The 22,078-nt window shown below is 43.2% G+C and overlaps 1 protein-coding gene across 2 annotated transcripts in view; it reads right to left on the bottom strand.

The window, feature by feature from the left end:
• Nucleotides 1–22,078, bottom strand: part of GCNT4 (glucosaminyl (N-acetyl) transferase 4) — a 26,114-nt gene continuing 4,036 nt past the window's right edge. The window contains exons 1-2 of one of the 2 annotated variants that reach the window (XM_008691288.2): nt 7,413–7,928; nt 1–4,607 (exon numbers count right to left, since the gene is read on the bottom strand). In XM_008691288.2, the coding sequence (XP_008689510.1) occupies nt 3,242–4,607; nt 7,413–7,417 (1,371 nt within the window). In that variant the 5' untranslated portion in view covers nt 7,418–7,928 and the 3' untranslated portion in view covers nt 1–3,241. Of the gene's footprint in view, nt 4,608–7,412; nt 7,929–22,078 lie in introns of those variants that run through there. The other variant, XM_040622183.1, reaches the window with a different exon arrangement.

The following is a 22,078-nucleotide window of genomic DNA, read 5'->3' as shown; positions in this document are numbered from 1 at the left end:
TTTGGTTTTCGGAGCATATTTTATTTTACAATCCTAGAGAATTAACATCTGCTAGCAGCATAATACCAAAATGCAACATCAATCTATTTCAAACGCCTACAATGGGAAATATGTCTTTCAAAAATGGTAAAAACAACAACAACAACAAAAACAGCTGTAACATACACATAATACATTCACTTTTCATTCTCAAAGAAGATTGTCAGTTTTGTTTTCATGAAATATGTCAATAAAATATATATATGTATGTCTAATATTCACATTTTGGAAGGCAAGAGAAATCTTCAAATTTAACTCTGGAAATTTAAACATTTTATTTGTATATATACATATTTCACTTAGAATAACCAAAACATTAAAAATAGCAGCAACATTGATCTTCAAATATTATAATGTTATAGTAGATAGTTCACATAATGTAGATATATTTTAGTAGCTCTTTCATTATTAATATCTAACACAATTCATAAACTTCAAGGTTCTGGTCTCATTGCCAAATAACTTAGAATCTAGATTCAATAAATACTATGCAAAGAATGATGATAAAACACAGACTGTAGAACATGTCTAGACCAGAAAAAAATCATACCAAAAGGTTTTAGCAGAAAAATCTGGTCTGAAGGAGGTTCGAAGACATGTAAGGAAACTGCAGGATTCCCAAGGCAAAAGAGATGACCAGACAAGCTCCCTGAAATGTTGAATTGAATCCCGGGAAATGTGTCAATGGGGACAAAAAGGCACTGCCACCTCTTCGTGGGGCCATGTTTCATTGGAATATGGCATGAAAGTGACCAATGACTGGAAAATTTTCCAATAAATGAGGGATAGAATCATTTCTTACCAGGAGGCAAGACACTGGACCAGGAGGTCGATACTTATTTTTCAGCCTTTACATTTATTCTGAGGGCCAAAGGCACAAAACCTGAGATTTCAGTGGGACCTTGTGTATTGAAGCCTACAAGGTATGAAAAATTGATCCAAGCCACTGGATCAATGTGCTGATCCTGTTGGCTTAAAAAGAACTCCAGATGTGGTAACAGGGGTCTCTCTGTACCCGGATTCATTTACAGAAGTTGCTCCTGCGGTGTGGCTTCTTTTATATTTCAAAGGTTTTCCAGAAGAGATAAACAGTTAAGTCTCACAAAGGGGCTGGATCAGATACCACTCTCTGATATTTATTGTTAATAGTTTGTCTCCATTTTCAAACCAGTTCACACACTATTTTAATTGATTCTCTCTCACACACACACACACATGTGTGAGGAAGCAGGGTAGGCATCCAAGTACTCACTTTAAAGACCAGGAACACTGAGGCTCATAGAGACCAAAGTGACTTAGCTTGTCACAGTTACACGTTAGCAAACTGGTAAGTATCTTCTGCAGAACTTAACTCTATCCAACAGTTACTTATTTTTTTTTTTAAGATTTATTTATTTGGGGGGGGAGGGACAGTGGGAGAGAATCTTAAGCAGACTCCTCACCGAGCATGGAGCCCCATGTGAAGCTTGATTTCATGACCCTGAGATCATGACCTGAGCTGAAACCAAGAGTCTGACACTTAACCGACTGAGCCACCCAGGCACTCCCAACAGTTAACTTATTTTTAAGAATGGCGGCGTGGTCATAGTTATTCTCTGGAGAATGAAGTAATTTGAAGGGGGTGGGGGGAAAAGAGGAAGAAAAATGAGTTCCAGAGAAGAAAGGGAGAGAAGTGGTGCCCTTGGCAGTATCATACACTTTAAAACCAGCAAAGTGCATTTCTCATGTAGAACACAGACATTTACAAAAATATGTAAATACTCTAGTCTTCCAAATAGTCTCATATTGGCCTTGATTAGTACGTCTTTATGTAGATACTGAGGCTGACACTGAAACATAAGATTAGCAAGAAATTTTTACATGAGTTCCATGATTTCCCAAGAGATGGAAAAAAATGTTACAACCTGTTCTCAGGACCCTGCTCCTGTCCCCTTTCACCTCCAGCACAACACACTGACAGTAAAATAGATGTATATTTGATTCGTTTGGTAGTTTTCTAAGGTGTAGGTTTGACAAGATACCACTAATGAATATTCTATGTCCTTAAGAAACTTAACTTTTCCTCTCTGTGTCTAAGCTGAGAAGAGTTCAGTGGACTTAGAGCTTTTGCAAGTTTTAGTTTGGATTCTACTTGGATAGTTATTGGAGACATAAGCAAAAATTTTAAATGACCATAAGAGTTAATTTAGAAAGCGTTCATATTTTACACAACCTTTTCAAGAAAATTCAGTGACTCTTAGCTTAATGGTTCCATAAAACAAAATTACACTAATTCCACTGTAAAAAACCTACATATAACGATAATCTATGAGCTAGAAGACTTAGGTTCAATGTTCTGGACTGTAACACTTTGAACTGTTAATCAAGTTCTTATTTTTAATCAATAATTTTAAAGAACTAATTGAATTAAAAATGAGACCATTCATGAAACCATTGTGTAACATGATGCAAAAGTCCTATAAACCCTTTTTTTTCTCTTCGGGCACCACCTGTCCCAGTCCCCCCACCCCCCACCCAGCCTCCCTAACATTCACACACTATAAATGCCCCACCAACAGCGTCTTCTGACTCTGAATTGAAAGGGTCAGGCACCAACAGGAAAATTATGCTTTGGCAAGCAGGAAATTGGGCAATTCTTTGAGCTTTCCTGAGGTAGTGGAGTTTCTCCTTCTAAAATATTCAAAAGGTTAAGAAAAGTCTAGGGAGCTGAATTAAGAGACAAGGGGAGTGTTGGTCACTGTACTTAAACACTACCCTGAACTTGGTGGTTTCGATAGTTACGTGATTATCCCACACTCCAACACCTTTTCAGTAGAGTCCTGACTGCTATGTGGAAAACTTCAGATATTAAGGTTGCGGTGTGACTAGGGCAAGCCTTGATGGCATTGTATAGCTCATTACAATTTGGATTTAATTCCTACACGTTTCTGTAAACGTACCTGGCATACAGTTGGAGCTCAGTAGTTACTGGGCTCTGATGATGGACTCTTTAAAATCTCTGATTTAGTTCCATAAGGTTACAAGGAAAAATAAACATGAAGACACCCAACCAAACGCAGGCTAATTGTTGCCTTTGTGCGTGGAATTTTGGACACCTCGCAAACTATGAGCGGGTTAAGCTCGAGTGGGACCAGGCATAGTAAAGCACACAAGTCCATATGAGCTCTATTTATCAGATACCCTTCTTTCTATCGTGATTTTATCATGATGTGATTACGGGATTTTTAGCCATAAGTAACTTTTTCGAAGACAAAGTAATCCATTGTCTCTGTTGCTCTTCAAGCTTTTCTGCCAGGCATTTAATCAAGACAGGATCCACCTTAGAATCAAATTTATTAGCAAACCAATGTCCGTCATTTATAAGCCACCTTAATTCTGCCGCTCCAAAGATACACACACTTCGAAGGTGGGAGCCGGTACAACGGGGATACAAAAGGCCTTCATGATAGTTCCATTTCACAAGGCGGGTCTTACTCTGTAAGTCAGACACATCCTGGGCTGACCTAGAAATCTCCCCAGGTATTCCTGGTACCCGAATTAAGGTAGCCCAAAAATGTTCATCAGGAGAGTATGTATCTTTAGACCAGGCAAAAAAGTCTTTAACAAGGGAGTTGTTGAAAACATATTTAACAAATGCTCGACTTAAAACAAAATAAGCACTGCCAACAAATATCTCAATGTTATGAGGGGGGGCTTCCTTGGAGATGTTCGTCCTCATTGGTAGCTTCACATATTCATAAGGCACCTGTCTGAGTTCATGGTGATAAGTGAATCTTTCCATTTTACTGGTAGGGGGTTTCACCGTTTCTAACATATTTGCTCCATTGAGTTTCTTCAACTCTGACACTAATTCAAAGTTTGACTTCAAAGGAAAATCTTGCCCACACAGATTGATAACATACTTCCACTGAACCGGGGACTTGAGGAGGTCTGACAAGCAATTCAGATCAGCTTGGAGTCTGGAAATGTGTGCATATTGCACTGTCTCTAATTTGGAGGCAATGAAAACATTGGAGAAGCACTTAGCTAAGTTGTTCATGGCAACCTTGAAGGTATCAGGTGACTTATGGTCATAATGGATGCAGTAAATATTGTGCCGGTTGTATATAGCATGAAGTAGCCTTTCAACCATAATGGCATCTTTATGAACAACCAAAGAATAGGCTATTGGGAAGCTCTTCTCCTCCCTTGAAACGGGCTTTTGATGGTACCTTCTCAGGGTCTGATAAATGTCACAATCACTGGTTATTGCCATGACATCCTCATCATCCAAGTCAATGATGTCTCTCCTTCTTATCTCCAGACTCTTGCCAATTTCCAAAGGCGCCTGTTCATAGACACCCGAACAGTTAACTTCATACCTGACTTCATTCTTCACATTGGTGTATCTGTTCCTTACAAAAGGCGAGGTACTCAGGGAGGATTCAACCAAGTAAATGCCTCTTTGAGGGAAGAGGAGGCTTCTCACATTTAGAAGCTTCAACAAGGAGAACAGCCATAGAGTTACAAATAAGATGAAAACTTTCTGCTGTGCTGGGTATTTAAAACAGCATTTGAATGTCTTCATTCTGTTAAGAGGAAAAAGGAATAATTCAGGTGAAATAAGAGAAAGAGGACTAAGAGAAAATTCGTTCAGTTCGATCAAAATTCACTGGGTACCTTTCATATGCCTGGCAGAACGCTGGGCCCCAAGGTAAATAAAACAAGGTTCTCACCCTTATGAGAATCCAGAAATAAGGGAATGAGAATATATAGAATGGTGGTATCTTGTGGTATTCTGTGTTAACTGTACCTGAATTGTGAGAGATGTTGGTTACCAAATAGGTGGTCAATTATGTAAACTCCTAAAATATAGGTACCGTGTAACTTCCCCTGTCTGCATTTCTGCTTAGCGTATTTGGGGAGAGATTACTCCGGTTTGGGCAGAATTGGTCTATGCAGTGAGATGTCAGTAAGGGCTCAGGGGAGAATCAAATGTCCCATCTGAGCCTAAAAGGAGCATCCATCGTGAGTCTACCTTCAGAGCCTTATTAGATATAGATCTAAAGTCAGATGGGGAAAGCCCACTGAATCCCACTGCTATAGACTGAATGTTTATGTCTCTCCCCAAATTCATATGTTGAAACCTAAGCCCCCGGGTGATGGCATTAGGAGGTGGGGGCTTTGAGAGGTGATTAGGTCATGAGAGTGGGGCTCTCATTGAGGGGATTAGTGCCTTTATATGAAGAGACCCCAGAGAGCTCCCTTACCCCTTCCACCACGTGAGGTATGGATTAAGTACATCCATACCATGTGAAAAAGTCTCAGACAAATCTGCATCTGTCCTTGTGGGACGATCCCGGTGATACACTGTGAAAGAGAAATAAGCAAAATGCGTAACCGTGCACAGTGTGCTCACATGTGCATCAAAAAAAGAGATGATATAAACAGTATCTACACCCAAAGAGCACATGTTGGCAAACTTTTTCTTCCTCCATCACAACTACTCAACTCTGCTGGTGTAGTGGGAAAGCAGCCACAGATAAAGCGGAACGAGAGGGCTTGGTTGTGTTCCAATAAAACTTTATTTACAAAAAGGCAGTGGCTGGCTATTTCCAGAAGAATACTGTACAGACATGACTCCAGGAAGAGGAGCTGCTTTGCAGGGCGGGGTAGGAGAGGATGGAGGATTAGGGGCCTGGGTAGGACGGAGATTTACTTATCACTGAATATCCTTCTGTGCTATTTGTATTTTAAAAAAATGATTATATACTTTTTTTTTTTCAGATAAAAACAGGCTAATCAAATGGAGGCACAGCTGAATTTATTTTGGGAGCAGCAGGAAGGGAGAACCAGAGAGCACCATCCCAAAGTGTGAGGCCAGGAGGGCCAGCTGAGTTCATAGGGCTGCTTCAAAGAGGTTCAAATCCTGAGACCTGGGGAGGTCTGAGGAGCCCATGTGCAATTTCTTAACACATCTAATAAATCTTAAATGAGGACATAATCATTGTTCCCAGTTTTCTTAGAGAGAATTAACAAGCAATTTGAACCTGATTTATTTTTGCAGATTTCTTCTTTACAGGTCAATTGAAATAGCTCTCCCAGGAAGGACAGAGCCTCATTCATCTTCACTGGAATCACTTTCATTAAAGAACAACACCTGATCAACAATGAACTGTCTTCCCCAATCCCATTGCAGTCTCTCCTCTGTGGGTTTCCCCGGGTCCTGTTTCTCGTTGCTCTTCTCACACATGCTGTCCCTAGCTGTCTGGATCATGACTTCCACACACACATTGCCAACACCTTTGTCTCCAGCCCTTGCCTGCTGCCCAAGCTTCTGACATGAACATCCAGTTGCTTGATGGACATCTCCTCCAGATGTCCCGCAGGCACCCAACCTCAAATGAGTCCCAAACTGAACTTGACATCTTCACCTCTCCTGTGTTTTCTGTGTCAGTGGATGGTGAGACCACCCACTCAATGACCCAAGCTTGAAATGTGAGTCATCTGACTCTTCCAGTTCCCTCACACCCGCATTATCAAGTCATCTCATAAAGACCATCCCTTCTTCTCCACCCCCATTAACTGAACCAGCAGCCAGGGAATCTCAGTCAGGCTCCTGGCTCTGGGTCCCTTTGTCAGGTCTCAGCTTTCTGCTCCTCCGAAGCAAACTGAAGAGGGTTCCATCCACTCAGGCTCAAGGCCAAGGTTCCTGTCAGTTGTTACAGAGCATGGGAAAACTGACTCCCCATGCACAGGGCCAACCCCAGAAGCCTGAGCATGCATCTAGAAGTAGGTGTTGTGATAAAATTTGACTTAGAAGATTCATCAATCCCAAATCAACCTATCTCATCCTTGTTCTAATGCATGGTAATTAGGCATACACAGGAAGGAGCTTACATCAATGGCTAGAATTAGAAACAATCTTACCCAAAGTAAATTTTGCTTTGTCTTTTTTCCCTTGATTGGTCCATGGGATCTCTACTTCGGGTCAGTTAATAGTTCTCCCTGATACCACAGTGGTAAAATGAAAAGATCCCCTTAAATTTCTTTTTTTTTTTAAGATTGTATTTATTTATCTGAGAGAAACAGAGCAAGCAAGGGCACGAGAGAGAGCATGAGCAGGGAGGAGAGGGAGAAGCAGGCTCTCCAGTGAGCAGGGAGCCTCACATGGGACTCCGGGATCATGACCTGAGCCAAAGGCAGACACCCAACCAACTGAGCCACCCAGGTGCCCCGATCCCCTTAAATTTCTAAAGAGGTTCACAAAGTCTTCCAGAGTTGTCGTGGTGTTTATGATGTACCAACTAACTATCATCTTCACACATAAAAAGGCAAAGGCTGGCTTCCTGTCCTGTCACCCATTTCCAAGGGCTCCTTGCACCCATGCTTACCCCATCCTTCCTGAGAACACCTGGAGCACACACTTCCTGATTCCAGTCTGGTGCCTGGAGAGTCTGATTTGAGGTAGGGGTCATGGCTGCCTGCCCAGAGAGGGAAGGTGGCAGGGCACCCATGGCAGGGAGAGACGGCGGGCACGCGGTGAGAAGTCCGGTGGGAACTGATGCTGGGTCCCATGTCTGAGCTTCACCAGCCAGGGACGAAAAGTAATTTTAAAGGAACGAGGGGAGGGAATTGGGACAGCCCAGGTATCTGGCTCTGGGATTCTTCTTCTCCTTTCCTACTCTGGGCATCTTTAAGGAGGAGAGCTCGTCTACAGATCAGCCCTAGACATCGGGGGAACCAAGCAGCCATCCAATACCACCCTGTCCCAAGTCAAAGTAAAATCCCTTCCCTCACTTACTATGGCCAGAAATGCCTTTGACTGAAAGCGTTCCTTTACCTGGGTATTTACCCCAAAGATACAGATGTAGTGAAAAGAAGGGCCACATGCACCCCAGTGTTCATAGCAGTAATATCCACAATAGCCAAACTGTGGAAGGAGCCGAGATGCCCTTCAACAGACAAATGGATAAAGAAGATGTGGTCCATATATACAATGGAATATTACTCAGCCATCAGAAAGGATGATTACCCAACATTTGCATCAACAGGGATGGAACTGGAGGAGATTATGCTAAGTGAAATAAGTCAAGCAGAGAGAGACAATTATATGGTTTCACTTATTTGTGGAACATAAAGAATAGCAGGGAGATCGTTAGGAGAAGGAAGCGAAAAATGAAGGGGGGGTCAACAGAGGGGGACATGAACCACTAGAGACTATGGACTCTGGGAAACAAACTAGGGGTTTCAGAGGGAAGTGGGGTGGGGGATGCGGATAGGCCGGTGATGGGTATTAAGGAGGGCACGTGTTGCATGGAGCACTGGGTGTTATACGCAAACAATGAATCATGGAACGCTACATCAAAACCTAATGATGTACTGTGTATGGTGACTAACATATCATAATAAAAAAAATTTTTTTTAAAGGGGGTAGGTACAAGCCCTTTGGTGTGAATGAGCTTTTGTCAAATCCTGAAAGGGACTGTGGGCCTCTTCCCAGCTTTGGTGAGAATATCCAGGGCACAAAAGCCCCAGGAAGTGAGAGACCACAGCTCTCAAGCATGATTCTGCTTTCCTCTGGACAGAATCTGTGTGTGACACCTATAGGGAGCCGCCGAGGGCAGGCACCTGCCCAGTGTGGTACCTGCCTCCCTTCCCTGTGGTACCTGCAGCCTGAACTGGTGAATCCCCGAAGGCCCCAGGTTTGGAGGGATGCAAACGAGCTCCTGAGGTCTAAGCAGAGCTGGCTGGGGTAAGGCTGCAGTCCTGCTGGCCACATGGTTCCTAGGAGACTGGGGCAACAATATCACCTTCTGCAAACACCCAACCCCAGCTCCTTCCCTCTTAAAGGCCCTGGGAGCAGGAAACAGGCAGGTGTTTTGCTGCCAGGAAGTAGTCTGATAATTACATTACAAATAAGTGCCCACCCACAGGAGAAGGGTTACTTCCCCATCCACCTGCCCAGACCAATAAGGAGCCTGGTCCATTGCAGAGTTCACTGCCACACAGGTGTGCGAGCCCCTAGTGAGGAAGATGGGACTGAGAAGGACATGATAACAAGGCTGGATTGCTACAGCTCAGCTGAAATAAGGTCTGTTTGGATAATTCAATGAAAACCCAGAAGTGAAGCCTTTTCCCCAAACCCTCTTCTTTACACAGCCTTTCCAGGCACTATTTACAGCCTTAAAAGAAACAGTAGGCACACACAAGGTACTAAGGGATTATAACTGTAGTCGGGGCTAAGTGCTCACAGCCATTAGCAGCTCTTCGCGAACTCTCCATAAATCAGCAATCACAAAACCCAGGACTGTCAAAAAGCTTGCTTTCCCCAGGGAGGAAGGAAGCTGAGGAGCAAAGTACTGAATCTGGTGTAGCTTAGGGATCAAGAATGAGGGACCCACCATCCATATTTGCAGATTAGGTGGCCTCTGCCACCTCCACCCCCCTCTCGTGCTCCCTCCTTCCACCCCGGGTCCCACGGTGCACGTTTCCCACTCCGGCCACACAGCTAGAACTTCAGCTCGGAGGAGGCCCCCCCATTCAATCTCAGAAATAGCCTGTCGAGCACCTGGACCCTGGGCAAGTCGCTCAACCTCTCCACCTCTCTGTGTCCACATCAGTACAGGTATGTTAATAATAGCAGCTGCCTGGGGAGATCTGGAGAGTAAATCTGGTAATGCATGCAAAGTGCTTTAGCACAGACCTGACAGTGACTGCCCGGCCAGTGCTGGCTGTGGCTTCAACTTCAGCATCATCTTCTCCCGCATCACCATCACCTGGGCGTCAAGCTACCCTCTTCCCTCTCCTCCTCCGCATTGACTTGCTTAAAGATCCTGCCCAGACCTATGGCTTATTGTCCTATCTTTTTAATCTATCTATTTCCCCCCAAAGTTCTGACATAACACTGTTTTAGAATTAATGCCTGAATGTGTCCCTGTACTCTGTTAATTTAATATCACCATTATTATGAATATAGGATCCCTGAAAAGTCTTACGTGGGGCCATGTTCTCAGACCTCCGCATGTGTGCAATCCCCTCAATGGATCAATGAGGTAAATACTACCTTTATGCTTCATTTACAAGACAGGAAACTGGAACATGTGGTGACCGAGAAATCACCCAAGGTTATACAGAGCTAGGATCCCCATTAGTTGAAACTTGAATCTTGTTCCAGAGATGCATTCTTAATGCTCTAGGTAATACTGTCTCTTGGAACATAAAGTTTTCCACAACAGTATAGCCCCTGACTGAAATGTCTCATTACCATGTCTTACCTAACTGTCCGAAAGCTGAAACAGGAATGAATATCAGATCACCCAGCCCTGAGATCTTCCACCCAGCGTAAGGGATTCTGTGCACGGAAAATCAGCCTGGAGCCTCGCTGGGGAGGCATACGTTCTGTTCCCATGGTCAGAGGCTGGGACAATCCAGGTGCTAGCGAGGAGACCAGTCACTCTTCTGGCCACGGAGCCCACTGAACGAAAAGAAAGCTAGCTCATCCTATAAATTTTTGTCTTACATCCCGTCACTGACCACTTAGTGACTTATTCGTTCTTTTTTTTTTTTTTTTCAGGTTTCAGGTTTTTTTTTTTTTTGTTTTGTTTTGTTGTTGTTTTTTTTTTAAAGATTTTATTTATTTATTTTGACAGAGAGAGACAGCCAGCGAGAGAGGGAACACAAGCAGGGGGAGTGGGAGAGGAAGAAGCAGGCTCCCAGCAGAGGAGTCCGATGTGGGACTCGATCCGGGAACACCAGGATCACGCCCTGAGCCGAAGGCAGCCGCCTAACGACTGCGCTACCCAGGCGCCCCTATTCGTTCTAGTAGTGACCAGTCACACAGTTTGGGTTCTCTGAGAATTACTAAGCAGTTTAGAAAACTTTCTGGGTGAAATCTCTCTCCACATGACAAATATTCCCTCTGTGGGCAACCTTTAAATTCTTAAACTGGGTATCATTAAATGTTAGTGTGAAAAATGGGATTTGAAGAGTTTATTGATTTAGAAATGTCAGGATTTTGTTTCTTCCTAAAGTTTTACAAAGAAGAATCATCACTTAAGAACATTAATATAAAGATGAGTTCACTAAAAAATAAATAAATTAATTAAAAAACAAACAAAAAAATTTCCTGATCTAGTTGAATAAGCTAAGGTCCTTCTACTGCAGCTCCTTGATTTCAGTAAGGTCTTTGACTCTCTTGATGACATGCTCATCACCAAACCGAGAGAAAGTTTTGGAGTAAGACCATTAGTGGGAGGATGACTCAGCTGAGATGCATTTCCTTAACACCCCCACAGCACCTGAAGCGTCTCTAAAAGAGCAGAAAGGCAAGTTTCTTGCCCAGATGACCCTACATTCTCATTGTTCTACAGGGAAGACCGCAAAGGCAAGTAATGATCAGACTGCGAGTTGGTAAACAGTAACCAGGGGAAAACATAAGAATGGTGTGACTGGGTCCAAAAAACAATACAAATGGAGAACAAATCCTCAAATAATAAGAGGTTATAGGCTCAAAAAGGAAAAGAATGTTTTTCCATTCTCTGTTTATAAAAGTAAACACCTTCATTAAAAAAAAAAATGAGAAAGTCAGACAAATCTATAGAGGAAAATAAAGCTCACCAGTAACCCACCACCTGCCAAAAGCATTCTGTGGCCATGATGTCCTTCCAGACTGTTTTCAATAAAGACACCTTTGTGGGCTTGCTTTTTAACAAGGAGTCTCACTATATAGGTACTGTCTTACCTGTTTCTTTCATTTCACAATATACTATGAGTAAGTCCTATTCTAAACTGTGTCTGTAAATTGTTAGAAACTAAACCACTTCTGAGGTCGACATAATTTTCTATAGGAAAAAAAACTAATTTCAATAATAGAATCTACTTTTCCGGGCCTTCTTCACCAAAGCTTAATTATCCCATAATTCCTAAAGAAACCTAGAAGCAAAATCCTAAAACTGACAAGGACTTTAACAGTAATGGAGTTCAAATTCCTCCTTCTCTAGATGAGTAAACAGAGTCCTAGCCATCATTTAACACTGTTTCATTCTTGGGATGCCAGGAATACGTTTAGTCCATTATGTACATGTTTGTACACCCAACTGCTCCCCCTCAAAGGACTGGACAGAGGGAGAATTTCTATTCCCCAGTATCTAGACCCTTCATGGTGTCATTCAGTCCAGCCTGGCTCCACTGCCCCCTCAACTGAGACCATTCAGGTCAAGTCAATAAAACCCATCATGTTCCCAGATTCAGTGGACACGAACCTGTCATTTCCTAATGGTCTATACTGAGCACTCATACTATTTGTGTTATTTATTCCATTCAATAAACCTATGTGGTTTATTATCCCTATTATCCATTCTTTATCCCATCACCATCCCCATTTTTCAGATTAGGAAATTGAGTCACTGAAGATAAATAGCTAATATGGGAAGGACAGGATTTTCAACTCCGGCCCAATTTCAGAGCCTATAGTAGTAACCACAATGCCAAGCGCCTCTCCAAACTCTTGGGAGGAGTAGAACCCTGTTGGTTCTACATCTAAAATGTGTTTTGAATCCACCCACCACCACACCCACACCACTCCACAGGAATCACCACAGGCCAAACCATCATCAACTTTTGCCTCTAAAGGATATAACTTCCTCACTAATTGAGTCCCTCTAATCCATTCTCTGTACTGTAGCCAAAAGGATCATTTAAACACATAAATCAGATCACGCCCCCTCCCTAGTCCCACTCCCTACACTTAAAACCCTTAAAACCCTTCACTGGGGTTGCACTGCACTTGGAATAAAATCAGAAATCCTTTCCATGGCCACAAGACCCAGCCAGTTCCTTTCCACACCTTCCTCTCCAACTGCATCTTATTCTGCTCTTCTAAAAGTTTCTAGAACACCAGTCTCTTTCTTGCCTCAGAACCCTTGCACTTGCTGTCCCCATGTTCAGACCATTTTTTCTCTGGATCATGGGGTTACTGGCCTCTCTCTGTCCTTCAGGCTGTAGAAGAAACGTCCTTTCCTTGGGTCCTCTCTGATCACCCTTCTCTAGTCTTTTTCCTGACTATTGGACTCCTTGTTTTCTTCCAGGCGCTCATCACAGCAGCAGTAACTTTGTTTGCTGGTTTATTTCTGTCTCCACAACAGGTCTTGTTCCTGCTCTACCTCCAGCTCCAGGTACAGGCCTAACTGGCACAGGGTCTTATTCAGTGGGACAAAATCAGAAGACCTAAGTTCTAGTCTGGGCTGTGCCATCAAAAACTCCTCAAGTCAGGACTCCTGGGTGGCTCAGCTGGTTGAGCGTCTGACTCTTGGTTTTGGCTCAGGTCACGATCTTGGGGGTTGTAGGCTTGAGCCCCTCATGGGGTTCCGCGCTCAGCGTGGAGCCTGCTTGTCTCTCCCTGCTCATGCATGCACTCTCTCTCTCTCTCTCATAGATAGATAGATAGATAGATAGATAGATAAAATCTAAAAAACAAACAAACAACTCAAGTCACCCTGGCAAGTCATTTAATCTTGGGCACGTCCTTACTTCCCATGTGTTAAATGGAATAATGTTTTCTCTATCGTGCAATGCTATCATGAAGGTCACAGGCATGGACCTCTACAAGAGGAATGGTTTCTTGAGAAAACTGGGAAAGAGGCCATACATTGTGGTTTGGTTTTCTTTTCCTCAAACAGCACATGCATTGTTCCCTGCATTCTGACATTCTAATTATTTTTTTGTTTTTCACTCTCTGATGACATTCTTTTTTGCTAATGTCTGGTTCATATATTGTCCTGAAGACAAACACCTGTCTTGGATTTTGAAAGACAGGAAGATAGTTACTGTAGTTAATCAGTAGAGGGTTTTTTTCCCCCTCCCTTTGCTCGATGTCTTTTGGACAGACTGATAACCAAAGAATTCCTTTCAAAGCAACCAGTTTTGTGCAGTTACGATCAGCTAACCGGTTTCTGTAACTCTCCACATGGCAGAAGCTATGTATTTCCCTCGCAGTTCAGTATCTTTACAGGCAATTCTCCAGACAGTGCAAAACTGCAGTGACCTGTTAGAGCGTCCCTGCTCGGCAAAGCCATCCCTAATGACCACATCACAAACAACACAGGACTGTGGACTGCACAGCGATGTAAGCACACAAAGCACACCCTCAACCGGGGCCTCTGCCCGTGCTCAGTTTCTCACACTGTCAAGATATAACTGTTTGGGTGCAGGAAAGCAGGATGCCCCTCATCCAACAAGGCTGTGGTGGAGACACCTGCAGGACATGTCACAGTTGAGAGCTTCCATCTAAAGTACAAACGCTACAGTCACCACCTTTGAGATGAAAGGTCTGAATGAAAACACCGGCATGAACATCAGTTTGCCAACCACCTGTCTGTAATTCTTTCAACTAGTGACTTCACTGGGGTTTCTTCGTTTCGGGGAGATTTGTGGAGTCGTTTAAAGTCATATGCGAAACGAGAACCCACATCAGGCTGTATTTACCAGATGCTGGTCCTTCAAGGTCATCAGAAATCTGGGCTATAGCAACGGAGGGGGGAAAAAGTGCAGAATTCAGCCAGGTTTTTATGGTCACAAAAAGTGGGAGGTAACCAACCTGGTTTTGGCATTGTTGCATCTGTTTGTCCACAGGGCAAACATCAAAAGCTGATTGTGTATCTTGCTGGGCAAAACTAAGGGGCTAAGTCTGTAGCAGGAAGTCTAAAGGGCCATAAATGATACTACTGAATGAAGTTTCTATTTTGTAACAGGTTGTGACCCTCATTATGTTGCAAAACAGTAAGAGATTTTTTCTATAGAAAAAAAACAAAAAACAAAAAAAGAAGGGTGGGATTTCAAAAATACCTATGCCCTTAAATTTTAGCTTCGATGGAAACAGCTTAAATAAAATGTTTCCTCCTTTTTAGGTAGAAAAGATTACAAAAAAGAGGTTAATTAATGTATTTGACCTCTGCCTCACAAGCTTTATGAACAGCAATGTTAGTATTCCTTTCTTAGGTTCTTCTCTTCTCTGCCTTCCACACTTAGCTGGACATGATCCAGAGCCAAAATATATTTTTTATGTTCTAAATGTAAAATGTGGGTTGAAAATATCTTGGCTTCTTTTTCTACAAGGAAGAAAAACTGAACTGAAAAACATTTGTGTCTTTCTTTAAAATGTATGCTAGAAAGAGAAAAAAAACTTTCCTCACCCAAGGGTGGCATGTAATTTCACCCCCAGAAATTTCTAGAAGCACTTATTTGGTATACAGCTAACTCCATATTTTATACTGGCCAGAATTAATTCCTCAAAGGTTAGGTAGCAGCCGAAGAGGTATAAGAACTCTGATTTGTGTGCGCACACTTAAAGTAGAATCTTTAATGTCCATAACTACATCAGAGGGGCAGCACGGGGATAAACAGATGTGAATGAAGAATACGGATGGCAGAAATGGCTTAAGGCCAGGCCACACTCTCCATGAATGGATTAGACACACTCAGTTTTAAATCATCAGAAAAGCGGCTTTGTTTGTTTTCTGTGTTTTGGTGATGGGGTGGGGAGCTGGGCTGGAGACTTCAATATGCTTCTGCACTTCCACTAAAAAATTCAAGACCAGCTGCCCGGGCGTGACCTTATCATTTCATAAAGATCTGTGTTTCTTGGTTGAAAATGTACATATTGTCCTGAGAGCTTGTGTGTGTATGGACATAACAAAGTTAAGACCCAGGAATTTAAAATTAAGATAAAGTGGTGGAACAAATACAATCTGCAGTGCTTGAAAAGATTCTGACCGAAGAGGAATTTCAAAAGCAGGGATTTCATGTCAAATGTCTCCAGGTAAATTGAGAAATGACTCCAGGAAGCTCTCCATTTGGCATCTCCTACAAGGATGCTTTCTAGCAATGGTTTTAATTAAGATAACACGTCTCAACATATAGGTTTACATTTTAGATTAATATAATAAAAAAGTAAAAGACTGTTTAGTTAAAAACAGTCCAAGCAAGCATACATGCCAACTGTATAGAATGCAAAAGTAAGAACCAGACTCCTCAGATTTCCACGCGGATTATAACACTATAGTCATTAAACCAGTCTGATACGGGTGCCAGGACAGACACAGACAGCTCAGGGAGACGAAATTCAGAAACAGACCCAGTAGGTAAGGATGTTATCTACGGTTCTGGTAGATACGGCCACTTGCTTTCCAACATCCATCCTCCCTTCCTTCTTTACTAAGATAACCCTCATGTTGTTGCTGGCAGAAATGTGCCCCCCGCACAGCCTTTCCCTTCAGCCTCCATTGCAAAGGCATGGTTAACACAGGATACTGTGGGGTATCTGAAAAGTTCTTTACAGGAGACTGATTCAGGGGGAGGTATGCCATTTTGTGCTTTTTCCCCTGTGCCCACTTTAGTGCATGGACCTCTGACATGATGGCCAGTTACAGTAGCCATGTGGGGACCATGAAGAAAAGGCCAAGGGACTATCAGAGCCCTCAGCCCCGAAATCCTCAAGCCACTGAACCAGCAGCAGCAAACACCCACTCTGCATTCTTGTTATATGAGAAAAATAAGCCCTTGTATGTCTAAGCCACTTTGCAAAGACGCACTTTGAAAGATGACCATATGAAAATGGTCATGCTTCACAGAAGGACACAAACACACAAGCAAGATGAAGCTTACACTGAAACTACGTTTCCACAACTAGGTACGGCTACTTGTACAACAGTACAATACTGTAGATGGTCCAGTGTGAAATTCTAGGTCTCAGGAGTTGTGAACTTCTTATCTGTCTGTTTAGAGGCAGATGGAGGTTTCAGGTAAACATCTGAGGGGAGACTCCACGACTTACCAGGTTAGCTCTGATATTGGCAACAACTGTGCAGCATGCTCACCACGCTTCAGGTAAGCACTACTCAGCTTACCTCTACTTTGTCGGGTTCCAGCCACAGCAGGGGGGTGGGCCAGGCGATCTCTGAAAGTCACCTTGCAGGCAGGCTGCCTTCTTGTGAGCTTATGTGTAACAAGCTTGTTATCTATCAAGGAAGGTATCAGTACCACGTAGGGTGAACCATGTTGCGTGGTTCTGAGCCCCTCCCTCCTGCCCTCCCTTCCCTGCCTGACCCCAGTCCTCTCTTCCCTGCCATACCCAAGCCTCCGCTTCTCACCCTCCTATTTTACACCTCTGTATACAACATACCTGGTGTGGAATTCTAAGGCCAATGGTTCTGAACGTAGGTCCTGACTTCACTAAGAAGCTGTCGCCAGTCTAGTGAGTCCTCTGCCTCCTTCCCTGAGAAAGCAGGCCAAGGTGCTAACTCACACGGAGACTGTGATGACTAACTGAGCCCATGCACTGCGTACATCCTGGCAGGAAAAGCAGACTGGCGTATGGGTGGTGTGGCAGTACGGGGTCAAAAGCATTTAAACAAGCAACAGCCGGAGAAGGCGCATCGAGGATCACAGGCCAGGGGCTGTTCTGCAAGCAAGGACTGGGCTTCACCCCCAACCTGCCACCAGCACTCCTGCACCCAGAGACCACCTTTGAGAAGCAACAGCCAGGGGTCTCTTTTGGGCCAGATGGCTCAGAAGCCATACTAAAGGCTTCCACATTCTCCTGTCCAAGGGGAAATCAGACTGTGCCCACTGTAATCGTCTTACAACTTTTCTGTAGGCTTGAAATTTTTCAAAAGGTTTTTATTTTTCCTTTTTTTCAAGTGGGAATCATGGGGGTAAACAGGACTGTGTAGGATTAAAAGCCTTCAAAAGTCCCCGCCTCAGATTGGGATTCAGACAACTCATTTTTAGTAGCATGGTCTTAAACCTCTCTGTAAGTCTGGCGTCACTGCTACCTTCCTTCTGTAATTACAGGTTCCAAATCTTACGTGGTTCACTACTTTGCTATAAAAATATCTTTTCTTTTGTTGTTCCATATTTATGAACTAGTTGATGATCATAAAAATATTCTTTCTTTTATTATTTTATTGTGGTTAAATATGCTTAACATAAAATTTACCATTTTGATCATTAGTGCTAAAAAGTCTCTGCTTCTTAGTTTATCCCAGAAAAGCTATTCCATAAATGTTGGAGACGTCATGGGTGGATGAGTGGGTGGACGAATAGATGGATGGATGGGTGCATGGATGGATGGAGAGGTAGATGGACACGGATGGATCAATGGTTAAAATTTTAACCATTTTTAAGTTCTGTAGCATTATATATATTCACACTGTTGTACAACCATCACCATCTCCAACCACAGAACTTTTTCATTTTCCCCAGCTGAAACTCTGTACCCATTAAACACTAATTCCTCATTTCCCCCCGCCTTCCGCAGCTCCAGGCAACCGCCCCTCTGCTTTCTCTTTTTATGAATTTGATTCTTTCAGGACCCTTGTCTTAGAGGAATCATAGTATTTGTCCTTATTTTACTTAACATAATGTCTTCAAAGTTCATCTATGCTGCAGCGTGTGTCAAAAGTTTCTTCCTTTTAAGGCTGAATCATACTCTATTGTATGTACCTACCATACTTTGACTATGCATTTGTCAACAGACACTTGTGTAGCTTCAGTCTTTTGACTCTTATGAATAATGCTGCTATAGACGTGGGAATACAAATATCTATTCATGTCCCTGCTTTCACTTCTTTTTGGGCATATATTTTATATATACCTTCATTCTTACATCCTGCTTCTATTCCCCTTCAACTGGTTGCCCATCCACCCAGCAAACGTTTAATGCGTGCCCACCACATGCCAGGGAGACGCTGTGTTAGAATCTGGACAGATATGACAAGAAACTGTCCCACCTGGAGGAATCCAGAGAGAAATAAATAGTGAGATCCTAGGTGACCTGACAATACAAGCCAAGAAATCCCAGTTATTGTGATATATTTGAATTTTATTGTATAAAAACTGTATCTCAGAAAAGAGAAGTCCCCAGCTAGCATGGAGAAATGGTTCTTTTATTCAGGGATTTTCTTGGCACAGTGGTGATTATATGTTCCTCCTTTTTAGGATCTCTTCTCTGGTTCCACATCCCTTCCTTCAGCTCCAGAATCTCCCTAATCTCCATAAAAGTATTTTTTCCTGATCTAGCTGTTGCAACTTAGGTGGTGTCTACCTTGTGTGTCCCTTCACTTCTGTCTCCTGACCCATGTGCGACTACATGTAACTCTGCCCGCCTGCACGTAGGGCAGGGCACTTGCTGGGAAGGCTAAAGGAGGAAAGAATCGGGTGGAAGACCATGGCTGGGCAGAGGGAGCCCCTCCTTGCTGCACTCAGGTGGAATGCGGGGGGGGGGGTGGCGCGGATGTGGAGAAAGGACACAACAATGCAAATATTCCAAATATGCCACAGTGACGCAGAGGAGCAGAAGGAAGACAAAAGGAAGCTTGGCAAGCACAGGAGCTATGCTAAGCCTTGTTCTTCCTGGTTGTGGGCATGCCTGGCCACCCTCTGGTGCTGTCTGAACGAGCTGCTCTGTCATGGGCTGTCTGGATCTGGAAAATACCCGGGAGAAATACCAGGGCTTGCAGAACTGTTAGAAATAGGTCCAACCTATCCAAAAGCAAACAGGCTGATTGTCTAAGTCTGAATATAGACAGGAAGCTCTCCTCCAAAGGGACAGGGGGAGAAAGAAAAGCAATCAAAGAGTCAGAAACAGAGACTATTGGTGGAGATTTACTTGAGGTTACAAAGAGCTCCCTTACCAGCAGGCACTTTTTTTTTTTGGCTTGCCCCAGTAATGGAGCACATCCCATCAGAAGACGTTTGGTGGCATCTTGGAGGAGGAAAGTGAGCTTAGATTTTATGGAACCCTTTGCAGTTTGGTTTAAGGCTAGTCTTTTTGTGCAGGGGGAGGGAGGCGGGAGAGGACTGGATAAGGATCATGAGTAACAGTGTAGGATTCCAGGCACTTTTTCATGCTCCAGAAACCATGGCTAAAAGCATTCTTGCCATAAAGTTATTTTGCTTTTTGCATTCTTAAACTCTTTTGTGCAATTATATTATCTAATTGTACTCCCTTAAGAGTCGTATGTTAACAAAATTCTACATCAAAGAAATTTTAAATAACCAGAATCTCTTGGTTAAATGTGAGCTTTAGCACAAAACTCATGAGGCCTAGAGCTTGGTGGTGGCAGTGAGGGGTGGGGTGAAGCAAAGAGAAATGACAAGGCACAATTATTGCTTCCAAATACTTTGAAATTTCTGAATTCATCTTAATCTGACTATAAATAAACTGTAACCTACCTCTGTGTTACCGACCAAAAAACCCCTAAGCTGACTGTGTAAACAAAACAGGAAGAGGGCAACACTCATCACAGACATGGAGTTCCTGACCGTATGCTGCAGGTGAGTGTATGGGGTACTGGGCTGGGGGGAGCTTGAGGGGGACACTGAGGCTGGAGTCAGAGAATACGGTCCTCGTGGAGCGTGGAGCAACCCTGTGAGGGATGCTTCGGAGCAGCTATAATTTAAATGCAAACAATGATCGGGCCGATGACAATTCTTCAGATGTCAGCCCCACAAGGACTGCAAAGATGCCAACTTTTTAAGCCTCATTAACTGTGAGGAAGGCCTCTAACAAAGATACTCACATTGTTATTAATTCCTCTGGCCAGGACATCAGCAGCCAAATCAGCAGAGGACACAAGGGTTTATACGAAAGAGGACAGAAGGAGGATCCAAACAGATTTAGACAGATTTGAATCTAGTACGATGCAATATAATGCCGATAAATACAAAGACTAACATTTAGGTCCAAGAAATTAATTGCACTCATACCAGATGGAGAAATGGGGTTTAACAGGAGCATGTGTAGAGAACAGTTCAGGGTTTGGCAGACTGTATGTTTGGGAGGAGTCACAGTTTGTTGGGTATGAGACTGCCAAAAGATTTTTTTTTTTAAAGGCAGCAAATGCAAACCAAAACCCCAATCAGTGTGGTCCTGGACAGCATGAGAACCACAGAGCTGCAGAACAGGAGAGCCCAGAGCACTCTTAGAAAGCATCTTCTGGGGCACCTGGGTGGCTCAGTCAGTTAAGCATCTGCCTTCAGCTCAGGTCATGATCCCAGGGTCCTGGGACTGAGTTCTGCATCAGGCTTCCTGCTCAGCGGGGAGTCTGCTTCTCCCTCTGCCTGCTGCTCCCCCTGCTTGTGCTCAATCTCTGATAAATAAATAAATAAATAAATAAATAAGGTAAAAAAAAGAAAAGAAAAAGAAAGAAAGAAAGCATCTTCCACTGGATTAGACCTTGGGGCAGAAGAAGGGATGGGTTTGTGTCTGGGTCCAACCCTCCACAGGGTACTGACTGACGGAAGTTAAGCAGAGCAGTGAGAAGCTAGTGACCACAAGAGGGAAATGGAAGGTCAAGACTGAAGAAGTAAACGTTCAAGAGGAATGAAAGCTGGCTCCAAATATGAATACACAGGCTGCGGGGCCCCATCCCCAGAGGTTCCGATTCAGCACATGGGAGTGGTCTTGGAATTTCCGTTTCTAAATTCCCTGGGGATGTTGATAGGGCTGGTCCAGGGACCACACTCGGAGAACAAGCGCTCTAAGAAAAAAAATTTGTAATTCAGAAAAAAATACGTTATGTGTTTCTGAGATTTTCCAAGATACCATGGCCCGTTCCCCAGTAAGTCCAAATTAGGGAGAATTTACTGGTTTTAAAAGCCCACACATTTATTTTTATGATTATGCTCTTTTTAAAATTTTATGTTGCTCAACACAAGTTCCACCTTTACTTCTGACCCTTAGTGTTTCTTATTAGTTCAGCCTCATAAAGTGAAATTTTGTTTCTGTTTCTGCTTCATTTTCTGACACTGTACATGGCAGGCAGTCTCGCCCTGGTCTTCTTCCATGCCTCCCGTACTGCTGTATTATATTCAGCAGGTCAAGCTTCATTACATATTAAAATGTGACCTGTTTTTATCAAATGGTATCTGGCTTCCCACGTCTTCTAAAATAGTAAATATTGATCCAGTCCTTTCCCCCAAGAGCCCACACTGAGCCCACCGTGCCCAGGGGCCCATTAGGCTTCCAACCAGCTGCATTCAATTCTTGATTAATTTTATT

Source organism: Ursus maritimus, unplaced genomic scaffold (genome assembly GCF_017311325.1).
Source record: "Ursus maritimus isolate PB19 unplaced genomic scaffold, ASM1731132v1 scaffold_5, whole genome shotgun sequence".
Taxonomy (NCBI): domain Eukaryota; kingdom Metazoa; phylum Chordata; class Mammalia; order Carnivora; family Ursidae; genus Ursus; species Ursus maritimus.
The sequence above is the reverse complement of the archived record's forward strand: the minus strand, read 5'-3'. Positions and strand labels throughout refer to the sequence as shown.